At 34.5% G+C, this 11,941-nt stretch overlaps 2 protein-coding genes across 6 annotated transcripts; both read right to left on the reverse strand.

Annotated features, from left to right (window-relative positions):
• Positions 1 to 323: 323 nt before the first annotated feature.
• LOC112800804 (potassium channel AKT1) lies at positions 324 to 3,442 on the reverse strand. Of its 5 annotated transcripts, none has more exons than XR_011881625.1 (8): positions 3,132 to 3,442; positions 2,883 to 3,032; positions 2,734 to 2,791; positions 2,320 to 2,637; positions 1,989 to 2,234; positions 1,785 to 1,883; positions 978 to 1,054; positions 324 to 703 (listed from the first exon to the last, which is right to left on the reverse strand). XR_011881625.1 is itself a non-coding variant. In XM_025843203.2 (4 exons), exons 1-3 carry the CDS (start codon positions 2,196 to 2,198, stop codon positions 998 to 1,000), a joined length of 366 nt encoding a protein of 121 aa, XP_025698988.1. In that variant the 5' UTR covers positions 2,199 to 2,228; the 3' UTR covers positions 324 to 709; positions 978 to 997. The 5 variants fall into 5 exon arrangements, 3 of the variants coding, with proteins under 3 accessions (XP_025698988.1, XP_025698989.1, XP_025698990.1); XR_011881624.1 differs by having other exon boundaries at positions 324 to 709; XM_025843203.2 differs by lacking the exons at positions 2,320 to 2,637; positions 2,734 to 2,791; positions 2,883 to 3,032; positions 3,132 to 3,442 and having other exon boundaries at positions 324 to 709; positions 1,989 to 2,228.
• Positions 3,443 to 5,708: 2,266 nt separating this feature from the next.
• Positions 5,709 to 8,300, reverse strand: LOC140184824 (uncharacterized). Its single transcript, XM_072238004.1, has 4 exons — positions 7,949 to 8,300; positions 6,456 to 6,875; positions 5,916 to 6,346; positions 5,709 to 5,783 (listed from the first exon to the last, which is right to left on the reverse strand). Exons 1-4 carry the CDS (start codon positions 8,298 to 8,300, stop codon positions 5,709 to 5,711), a joined length of 1,278 nt encoding a protein of 425 aa, XP_072094105.1.
• Between the last annotated feature and the right edge of the window lie 3,641 nt (positions 8,301 to 11,941).

The raw sequence follows: 11,941 nt of genomic DNA on the forward strand, positions 1-11,941 counted from the left end.
TTTGAAAATTTTAACTTCTTACTAAAATCGACAACATTGCCGTCGATATTTAGTTCAATAAAATCGACAATATTTTCGTCTATAATATGCTTAATAAAATTGACAACATTGCCGTCGATTTAATTATTTAGATATCGACAAATTTTTTGTCTATATTTTGTTTTTTTTTTCTATTTTAAATTTAAAAAGCGACAACTCTGCATTGATTTTAATAGTTATATGTTTTAATTATTTTTTTATTTGAAAAATAGTAAACAATTAATGCAAATAAACTTTTAAATATAGAAATAAAATTTATACAGAATATTAGATAACAAGATAAATAAACTTTTAAATATAAAAATAAAATTTATACTAAATATTAGATAATGAGTTTACAAACTTATCAAAATAATAAATAATCTTCTAACATAAAGATTCAAGACAAGATAAATAACTAAACTTAGACTTATATTCGTTTTAATTGCAATCCACTAATAATACAAAATATTCAAAAAAAAGTAAATTGCAATCCATTGGTCGGGACAGTCGTGCCTGATGATGACCCAACAAGAGTGTATGGATCCGCATGCAAATCAAAGGGGTGACCGGTAAAAAGCCTAGGTCTCTCCTTTCGGCCTCGGCCTCGGCCACAACCACGGCCGCGATCTCCGTCTTTGCCAACCATATTTATTCCAGCTTTTCAAAATTTTTGATGTGGGGGCTGCTTCTTAATATTGTATTAAAAGGTAAAACAGAAAATTAAAAAAAATCATTAGATGCCATGAACAATTTATATGCAGGAAAGAAAAGGCTCAATCAGATGCAGGAAAAAAAAGATAAAAGAATGTGGACAATTTATATGAATGAATAAACATGAACTGTACTTTATACCTAGCTCAGATGAACTTGAGGGTCAATTTAGATTAACTTTTTGAGATTAATCTAAACATATATATTTATTAAAATAAAAATTCATAATATCTTCGGATACATACCTTAATATATTCAAATTTGATCAAATTCTTTGATCTCTGCACGAACATGAAATTCCTAGCTCTTCCTCTGTAAGATCCTGCATTTTAAAAAACAACATAATCGATGTCAATTCAAAAGGCTTCAACAATTTACTTCAATCTTTATACATTACCACATGCAAAATTGTTTACTAGCACAACTTAAGGAATGCAACAATTTTAAAATTGACAGACCTAAGATTTTGTTCAAATGGAGATCTAAAGAACTTCAATAAAACTATAAAGAAGACTGCAATCTAGAGATCATGCTAATTAGTGGTGTTAGTAGCAGCTTAGGACAAAACAACTTAGGATAATTGTTGTGTTCTTGTTTCTTTTCTTCAATGCTCTTGCAGCAGTAAGTTAAATAAGTCTATGAAAAATGATTATCAATCAGTCTAGCGACTATAACAAATATCTTTGGTTGTTGATAAAAACTTAACCAACAATAATAAGTAATCCCTTCCTCCAAATTTAAATGATAAAGACTAGACTAGATTAGAATAAAGATTGATTGCCCTAAACTTAGAAAAATGGTAGTCAAGTTGAATAGTGATGAATGTGTTCAAAAAGCCATAGAGTGAGAGTTAGTAGCAGCATCATCAAAGCAACTTCCGTAGACGTTAATACTAAATAGTTTTGAATGAAGACTAAGCTAAGCTTCAGTGCATCTTCTTAGTTCTTACTTACTAACCCAAACGAGTAATTAATCAAACCCACATAGATATTGGTCATAATATGAGAATCAAATTTGTCCAACGTGAAATTCAAGTAAGATTGGACAATTACCACAGCACCAGTGACTAGTATGTAGAAATCAGTTGGAGCTTCATTCTGTAAGATTACATCTTCTTGAGGAGGAAAATTCTTTGCTTTCATCTCTAAAACCTTTAAAGATTGAATAAATAAATCAAAATGTAAGTCTCCAATGCAAATTTTATAAGTAACTGATGTAATTATCAATACTAGCCATGAAGAACATTTTTTCATTACCAATTGAAAGAGTAAATCATTTGAAACGCCTCGAGATAAATAGACTTGATCCACCAGAGAATAGAAGAGATAATGTGAAATGCTTGATCTGATGGCTTTAGGAAGAGAATCAAGTGTCTCTTGTTGTTGTAACCCTTTGGAGTCTGTTCTAAACTTCAAACACAAATGAGCAAGCATTTGGTCTTGCAAACGAACAGGTAATTGATTCATTTGAGCAAAATTTGAGGCAGCTTGTATGGTGTCTCTCTAAAAATTAATAATAAATAATCATAGTTATACTCAAATCATTCAAATTAGTGAATTCATTCATGTATTTAAATAATTTACTTACAAATTTTCAAGTTCGGCTTGTTTCATGGACAACTAAGTTAGTCATGTTACCAATCAAATATGCAGTAAGTCCCAAATTAAAAAGCATGTACAAGATGTCAAAGATCATCTCTCTTGAATTAACTGGATGCAGATCTCCATAGCCAACAGTTGTTAAGGTAGTAATTGACCAATAAATAGATGTAACATATCTTGTCCACAAGTTTTGCCGAAGAAAATTTTCCATTGTTGCTCTAATCCATGTCCTTCTGGGATCACGATAACGAGCTGTGAAAAGATAATAAAAGCATGCAGCACAATGTACAGCAAACACGGTAACCTGAATAAATCACACAAATATTTATCTTCTTATTCCTATATACAAATCCAAATCATCTTCATTAAGCAACAAAGTATGAATTACTATAAAACTTACACAGATAAGTTTGGCACATCGAACCCAAAAATAGTTACAGCTTTTGTCCTTTTTCAACCTGAGAAAAAGCATAATATCTATTATTAACCAAATATACATTGCATTTTAATGTAAAGCTCTTTTTCTTATCTTGAAAACAATGCACTAACTCTTCGAAGACGCCATAGACGGAGCATGTTGAACAGGCCATAAGTCTGCAGAGGTGCAGGTGACAGCTTTCTAACAAGCTCTGAAGGAATGATAGAGATCAAATCAAATGCAAGCCAAGATCAAATGCACCTCTTTCGATATAGTGGTACCTGCTTCATTTATTTATTTGATGTTAAATAAAATTAAATCTGACAACAAATTTAACAATTTTGATTAGGCTAGTTGGAATTGGGATCGGGATTGAGTACCTTGCCGTAATTTTGAGAGAGGGCGCGCACTTCCTCCGCGATCTCAGATATGATATTTTGCGCCGCCGCCTTGCCGTCAATTACGGAGCAACAGCGGCGCGAGTGTGACGGAGCAACGACATGCACGGGAGCAGCAGAGCAACGACCGGCGCTACGGCAGCAGAGCGACGATGGGCGCGGAGGTAGTAGATCCACGAAGGTGCAGTGGCAGCGGAGCGAAGATGGCAGGGCGGCAGCAGAGAGGGAAGGTGGATGAAATGGAGAAGTAAAACACATTTCTTTTGAGGTAAAATTTATGAAACAAGGGACGCGGGAAGTAAAAACGGTTGCAATTTCTTTTGATAAAAATAGACGGTAGTATCATCGATTTTAGTTAAATAAAAAATGGATATTCTAATGGTCTATTTTATATAATAAATCTACATTGTTCATTTAATTTTAAGGAGAGATTTTCATCGTCTAAATTTATCGACGACAAAAGCTATCGATATTATAATTATTAGAGTAATTACCCAATTCGGTCCCCAAGGATTTTAAAAACGAACATTTTAGTCCCCAAGAAAAATTAATACACAGATTAATCCCCCATCGTTTTCTTCCATTAGACATATCAGTCCCCAATCTATTTTCCAGCGTGACTCATCAACGGAAATTGCTGACTTGGCACATTAACTCGCACACATGGCCGTTAAGTGTCTATGTGTGCAAAGAGAACAAAACAGTCCCTGGGCTTGTTAATTAAAAATGTAGTCATATAAAAAATACTCCTCCTTCCTCGTTCTTCATCTTTGAAAGTCTCATGAAACCCTAGTTCTTTATTTGCAGGAATCGACACATCTAGGTTCAGTTTCGATGATGCCAAGTAGAGGAAATTTGTCTTTTTCGAATTGCCATGGAGGGAGACACGGTTTCTTCAGTGGTAGTGGTCTCATACACGATTTCTCCAGTCACCCAAATTCTCCTCTGACGCTGAACCAGTTGACACCTCTGTGTTTGACCTCCTATGCATATGGGTTTCTAAAGCAAGGACTTCAGCTCTTCGATTTAATGGCATTGAGGTCATTCTGATGAGCGTTGGTAATAGTAATAGCCTAGAAGAATCCTGCCGTGAAGTTAGCACAAGAATGATGCCGTTAGATTATTCAGAGGTGACATTTTGATGAGTTTCCATAATGCAAAATGCTAATACTACTTTTATTATTTTAAACATATGCATTATTTATTTTTTTAACTAATCTTCCTAAATAGTTTTTGTTTAGAAAACTTTTAACTTTGTTGAATAGAAAGTGCTGGCTATAAAATGATGAATACATATTCATTTCACATGAGAAAGAGGTCATACTTCAGCATTATAGGCACTGTCATCTATACTGCGATTGCTCTGCTGGTGTTTCGAGCTTCTACCTCCAGCTTCCACCTCCACTGTCTAATGTACCACCAATTTGTGAGATTGAAGATGCTAATTTGAGACAAAAACTAATAGAGTTGCAGAGTAGAAGTGATATATTAGAGGTTTATCAAAATGTAATCTCAAAAATTGACTCGAAAAGTAGAGGTTTCAATGCAGTGTTTGTTTTCATGGTTGTAGCATTGTTAGCTCTGGCCATGGCAATGGTTATTGTTGCTTTGTAAGAGATTTAGATTGGACATATATTATATGTAGGTTTGCTTTTAGTTCAATATTTAAATGCTATTTTGGTGATGGAGTTGCAAGAACATTTGTAATGATTTTTTGGATTGAATGGTAGTAAGTTAAAGCAAGTTTTTTCAATATGTATGTTTGTTAAGAAATTCTTCATTGCATTATTAAGCAAAACGTAAGCACCTAATGACTTCTTAATGTTATTTATCTATGAAGTTGACACAAATTATAAAGATAGTTACTAATAAATGGAACAACATAATAGATCTATACTTCTAATACTAAGTAAATCACTGTAGAGTATATATTTTAGAAAATAGCATTCAAAACTTCAAAAAAGCTATTCATGTGATAGTAGCAAACTAACAATATACTAGAAAGTGTTAAAATACGAACTCTTCATGCATACAATAGCATGAAAACATAATAACAACCAAAAATCGAGAGTTTTCTACACAAGAATCTCTCATCCAAAACTAACATCATGATAGCAAAATAGAGTATTAAGAATATTTTAAGTCTTCATCCTTGATCATCAAAATACAGTTCAAACTAAGACACTAAAAGCCTAATGCTATTTATTTAGCATGCATCATTGATCACTTTTTTCTTGGATGCTTGAAATAAGGATTTGGAATAAATTGAAACATCCTTGATGCAGTATCTTTACTGGCAGTTGCCATTGTTTCAGCTGAGACCCCTCCAGTTGTTGTAGATGGTGGAATCGGTGGTGGAGTGCTCGACTAAATGGGGGTGGTTTATATGGCCTGATAATAGGTTGCTTGGCTCTAGCACTAGGTGGAATTGGCACTTGAAAATTTGCCTAACCTTGCGACAATGGTGATGTCATCGTTACATGCATATAATGAGTAACAACTTGTTAGATTGTTAGATTATAAACCTCTGTATTAGAAGCAGCACATATTCACTATTTTTTAACTTACCACATTAGGCATTAAACCCAAATTTGCTGTTTCTGACAGAACCTGATGCGCATTAACATTTACACTCTACAAGAGACCAAATAGCAAATCAAATTACAGTTGAATAAAAAAGAAAAAAATACCACCACATTGATCTCAAAATAACTTGGTTGGGTTTGGTTTTACTTGTGCTTGTGGGGCTTATTGAGAGACGTTGACCTCTTCGGCGTTTTGGTTTAAGGTTCCAGAACTAGAACCAGCTCTCGATGTTGTTCTCCTATTTGGATTGGATGGTCTTCTAGTTGTTGCTGGTGGGCCTTTGCAGGTCTTGTAGTTGTGGCCAGTTTCTCCACACTTGCTACAAGTGACCTTAAATATTTTCTTCACTTTGGTGCCATTAGTTTTGCTAGCTTTAATCTCAAATGGTTCTTTTCTCCTTCTCTTCATTGATCTGCCTACTGGCCTCTTCAACTTTGGTGGAATCGGATTCATATACATTGTCTTCTTCCAATATTCCTCCAAATTAACTGGTTGAATGCAGTGTTGATATGTAGCTAGTGCTGCCCCAATCTTCAGCAGTGGATGCACATATGTTTCAGGTCTATCCCCTCTTCTAGCAATGGCAGCAAGTGCATGAACACACGAGAGACCTATAAAGCAGAAGTCATTCAATAGCGGCAGATAATAATTCCATGAATGAAATTTAATAGTTCTCAAGGCAGGTAACTATACCAATTAGTTGCCAGGCGTTGCAAGTACACTTATTCTGAGACAGATTCACAGAAACCTTTGTAGATCCTTGTTGCACCTCAAAGATTCGCCTCTCATCGTCACCAACCCAAACTGGGTGCCAATATCTCACACCTTTCATTATGTCATCAAGCCTCTTTTGTTTAGCAGGAGCCACTTGAGTGCCTATGTGTGTCTCTAACACTTGCTTGTATTTGATCATTCTCCTCATGATATAGCACCGGAGTTCCTCACAAATCGTTAGAATCGGTTTAGAACGATAATTCACTATTTTTGCGTTCCAAACCTCGCACGTGTTGTTGGTGAGGTTGTCACATTTTGGCCCGTGACTGAAATAAACCTTGGTCCAACATGTCGGCTCGAATTTTGCAAGGTAGCTCCATGCTTCTTCATTAATCCTTTTCAATTTCTGCATGCTTGCTTGAAATTCTGTATCAGTAGTGCATTTAGCACATTTCTATATAATATTCTTAACCTGTTTATCCTTGTATCGGTTTGTAAAATTTTTCTAGATATGCCTCACACAATTCCGGTAATGAGCGTGAGGCATAACTTCTTTTAATGCAGACAATAGACCCTAAGTCAAATAATATAATTAAACAACGAAATTATCAAATCAGCATAACATCTTTGTATTTTATTTTATTTTTATGTCAGAACAATCATGTTAATTAATAGAGTAATAATATTTTGAAACTTAGACATAACTATGTATTATCAAAATCTTAAAGAAACTTTTGTGAAAACTTTTGAAATTACAGCGTATATATATATATATATATATATATATATATATATATATATATATATATTTCTTGCCATTTGTAATTGGAATCGGATCTGAGTTATTAAAAAAAACCTCTTCTTAATATATAAAATTAAGGATCAATCATTACAATGTACCTAATTTTAAACTTTTGTTTCCTTTATTTCATTTGAACATGTCAGGATGGAAAAAGGAAGAAACAACAATATATATAATTTATCAGAACAATCAGATGTGATTTTTTGAATTTGCATATTAATCAAGAGAGTAATGAAATTCAAAAAATCTTGAGCTATCAAATTTAAATCATGGAGTAAATAGAATCCCTCTTAGACCTTAACTAACAATTTTGAATCAATCAGTATTGTTTTTAAAGTAATGCAATAATGAAATAACAAATATAAATCTACTATGAAGAACTTAAAGTAACTCAACAATTCTCCATCAGCTAAACTTAAAATAACTCAATTAACAATTTTCGATCAGTTATTGTTGTGCTTAAAATAATGCAAATAACAAATATAAATAGCCATGGAAAACTTAAAATAACTCAATAATTCTCAATCAGCCATAGATAGACTTAAGAATAAGATTTAATTTGGAACATAAGAAAAATTTTAACAACTTCGAGCAAATTTAAACAATATTATCTTTTGTTGGTTTGAGATAAAATTCAACCCATGGATATATTGATCTCCAAGATCCTCTTACAACAAAGTAAGGAACCACTTCCAACTTTTTTTAGTTTCGCTATCCATAATAGCATATGCAATCACATAGAAGTGATTGTTTGCATCTTGATCCACAGCCGACAACAATTCACCTCCAAAGTAACCCTTCAAAAAACATCCATCAAGTCCGATTAGTTTTCTATACCCAGCTTTAAATCCCTTTTTACATGCCTCTGAACAAATGTATAACTTGCTAAATAGTGGGGGTGATTGGAAAATTGGTGTCACATCCAAAATTGTATGGCTCCCTGGATTACTCCTCAACAACTCAACCAGGTATTCTCTCAACTTACTATATTGTGCCCTCTCATTGCCAATCAAACGCACTCTAGCTTCTTTCAGAACCCTGTATACCATCTTTTCATTTATTATGACATTGTAGTCGATTTTGATGTGCTCATATGCCTCACTAAGGGTCATGTGAAGTTGAGTTTGGAGTCTTTTTTCGAGCTTCTTTGCCACCCATTTCTGACTTGCTATGTTGCTGTCGAATTCTCTAGCACAAGTGTGTTCAGGGGTATAAGTCTTTATCTGATAACTCTTCAATTGAGTATTCCATGCACAATATATAAGCCATGGACAAGGTGAATCATTGGCAATCCCACTATTGAGTATTCCAGCATCACTAATTCTTTATTAGTTTGGGCATCTCCATTAACATTTTCACAAGCATCACCTCCTTCAGTAGTCTTATTCTCGACATTCACATTCTCTTCAGTTCCATTCTGCTCATTTTTATCCTTTTCATTTGCATCCTCCACATTTTCTTCTTTTTGATTTTTTGATTTTCTGGGTTTCCTAATCCTCACAACACCATACTCACAGTCATACCTAACTCTTCTCTGGTCATTCTTTATGTATCTTATCTTTCTCCCTTCATATATCACATGGTCCTTTAAAGCATTCTTGAACGTTTCGATGGTTGAAAATTCCATCCCCAATTCAAAATAAACTTCACCAAATCCAGCCCCTTCATTGAACTGTGGAAATTCATATCTCTCCCGCTCATCCTCAGAACTCTCAGGAGTTAATAATGTCTCTGACTCATAGTCAAATGCAGGTTCTTCTATCGCCTCCTCACACTTTTCATCCTCTTCATCCTCGTCATTAACATTAATGCCATGAACTCCAACACCAGTCTTAGCAGATCTTGTTGTAGTACTACTAGGCCTACCAACCTCACTTGTCCCACCAGCAACACTAGGCTTTGCAGAACCACTTGACCCAACACCGATTGGCCCATAACCAATTGGCCTAGCAGTAGCACTAAGCCTAGCAGCACCACTTGAGCCAGCAACAATAGATCCATCTATATTCCTCCCATATGTTGGGACACTAGCCTTCTTGCTACTCAATTGATTATTCTTTGTAGTTAGGGTCCTACTTTTAATATCCTTGTTTGTCTTCTTCTTCCACATATCTCCTTTATAGTCTATTTTTTTTTCACACCTAACAATTGGTGCGGTATTTTACAACCCACAAACTAACCGGCAAGTGTACCGGGTCGTACCAAGTAATACCTTACGTGAGTAAGGGTCGATCCCACAAGGATTGATGGATCAAGCAACAATGATTGATTGATTGGCTTAGTTAGACAAACAGAAAAGAGTGTTTTGGTATTCAAAAAGCATTAAACAACAATTCAGAATTTTAGAAAGCAAGCAGCAATGAGTTGGGAACAAAATATGGAGAAGATAGTTAAGGTTTCAGAGTTATCTATTTTTCCGGATTGATTTTTTTTTACTAACTATTTTAATCATGCAAGATTTAATTCATGGCAAACTATATGTGACTAGACCCTAATTTCTTAGACCTTCCTAGTCTCCTCTAAAATTCATTAACTGCCAATTCTTTGGTTAATTAATTCCAATTAGAGGGTGATGATCAAATTCCAGTTTATATGCCATAAGAATCCTAATTATCCAAAAATAAGGGAATTATATGTCACGTATCCCGTTAATTACAAACAATTAGAAATTCAGGATAATATGTTTTCAAGCTATTGTTCAAGTAAAGAGCTTTTTCAAGTTTTAAAAAAACTCAATTAGAACATGGGTCATACTTCCGTTCTACCCAAATTCATAAAATAAAGAACGAAAACAATTATTGAAATATAAATCAAAACATAGATTAAATTAGAAAGAGCAAACAAATCAATCCATACAAATAGACAGAGCTACTAACCTTAACAATGAAGAATTAGTTGATCATGGTTCAAATAAGAAAACTAGGATTCTGGTAAAATGTACAGAGTTCCAATCTGATGGCATCTAAATTCCTATTTATAACTAATCCTAATAAATTTAAAATCTAATTATTTAAAATTAAAAATAATATCTTTTCCTATTTTAAAATCAAATTTGAATTTAAATCAGAATTAACTAACTACTCTGCGTCTTGTAACGTGGGGACCACTTGGCTTCACTGGATCAGCGCCTAACTTGAGTGCTAAAATGGGACCCAGAAATCACTCCCCAGCATTTTCTGCACGTGGCGTATGTCACGCGTACGTGTCAGTCACGCGTATGCGTCGATGATCTTTTCCGCAAGTCACGCGGACGCGTCGCAGAGCAAATCTTCAATTCATGCATACGCGTCAGTCACGCGTACGCGTTACCATGGATACCTCCAAATCACGCGTACGCGTCAGTCACGCATACGCGTCGCTCCTCGCTGCTATCTCCTTTAAATCTTGAGCTGCAGAAACACCATCAAATCCAGTCGAATGCTACCTAAAATAAATAAAATTGTAAAATACTCAAAGTAGCATCCATATTGGCTAAAAGATAATTAATTCTTTATTAAACTCAACAAATTAGATGCAAATTCACTAGGAAAAGATAGGAAAGATGCTCACGCATCAACAATCTTCTTCTTTATTACCACACACCCATCTTCACTACTATTAGATTGATCACACTCAAAATTACGGTCTTCATTCTCAAGTGGAGCTAACATTATTGGATGATCAAAGTATAACTCAAATTCTGGACTTTCTTTGTTCTTCTCTTTGTACATACGTAACTCATTAATTTGAGCATATCCTTCAATGGGATGTAATCCAGACTCAAGCTCAGAGGCAGAAGAATCAAACCAATACATAGCTTTGTAATCATGATATCCCAACCCTTTGAATAGAGTTTTCAAATCAAAGAAACACAGCAAGTCGATGTACATTTCAGAAAATTTGTCCACTTTTCCATCAATATATAGCAACACACCCTTATTATCTCGCACAAAGTGACCTCCATGGTGAAAAATAGGAACCACAAAATATTCCATCTAACATCAGAATTAAAATAGACTAGCATTAACAAAATTAAAACTACAAACTCAAATATACCATTATTGAACATGATGTATTATTCTAACAAAAATAAACCCATACAGACTAAACATTATTACAATTCACAAGTTTTTACCATTACTAAACCCTAATCATCCAACAAAATTAATGGATTAATCAAGTAAAGTATCATTGTATCCTATAAATTATCCTAACGAAGATTATGTTCTCACCTGCTGCAATGTGATGAGTATTCAGTGAAAACCTCGTTGTTATCGTGGCATCCACCACAACGCTTTGTGAGATTCGAAGACAATGGAAGTAATTGACGGTTGTGACGATGATGAACGGAGTCCTAATGTTGACGGTGATGGGGTGATGTGAGAGATGAAGTTACAGGGGTATAGGGTTTCTATGTAAATTGAAGAGTGAATTATGGGGTTTCATATCTTTTTGAGAGGATAAAAACATATGGAGTAATGGAGGGAAAGAAGAGGTGAGAATCGGGCGTAACAAGCCCAGGGAATGTGTTTTAAACTTTTAATTAACAAGCCCAGGGACTGTTTTGTCCTCTTTACACACATGGACACTTAACGGCCACGTGTACGAGTTAACGTGCCAAGTCAGCAATTTTCGTTGATGAGTCACGCCGAAAAATAGACTGGGGACTGATATATCTAACGAAAGAAAATGATGGGGATTAATCTGTGTA

Source organism: Arachis hypogaea, chromosome 5 (genome assembly GCF_003086295.3).
Source record: "Arachis hypogaea cultivar Tifrunner chromosome 5, arahy.Tifrunner.gnm2.J5K5, whole genome shotgun sequence".
NCBI classification, from domain to species: domain Eukaryota; kingdom Viridiplantae; phylum Streptophyta; class Magnoliopsida; order Fabales; family Fabaceae; genus Arachis; species Arachis hypogaea.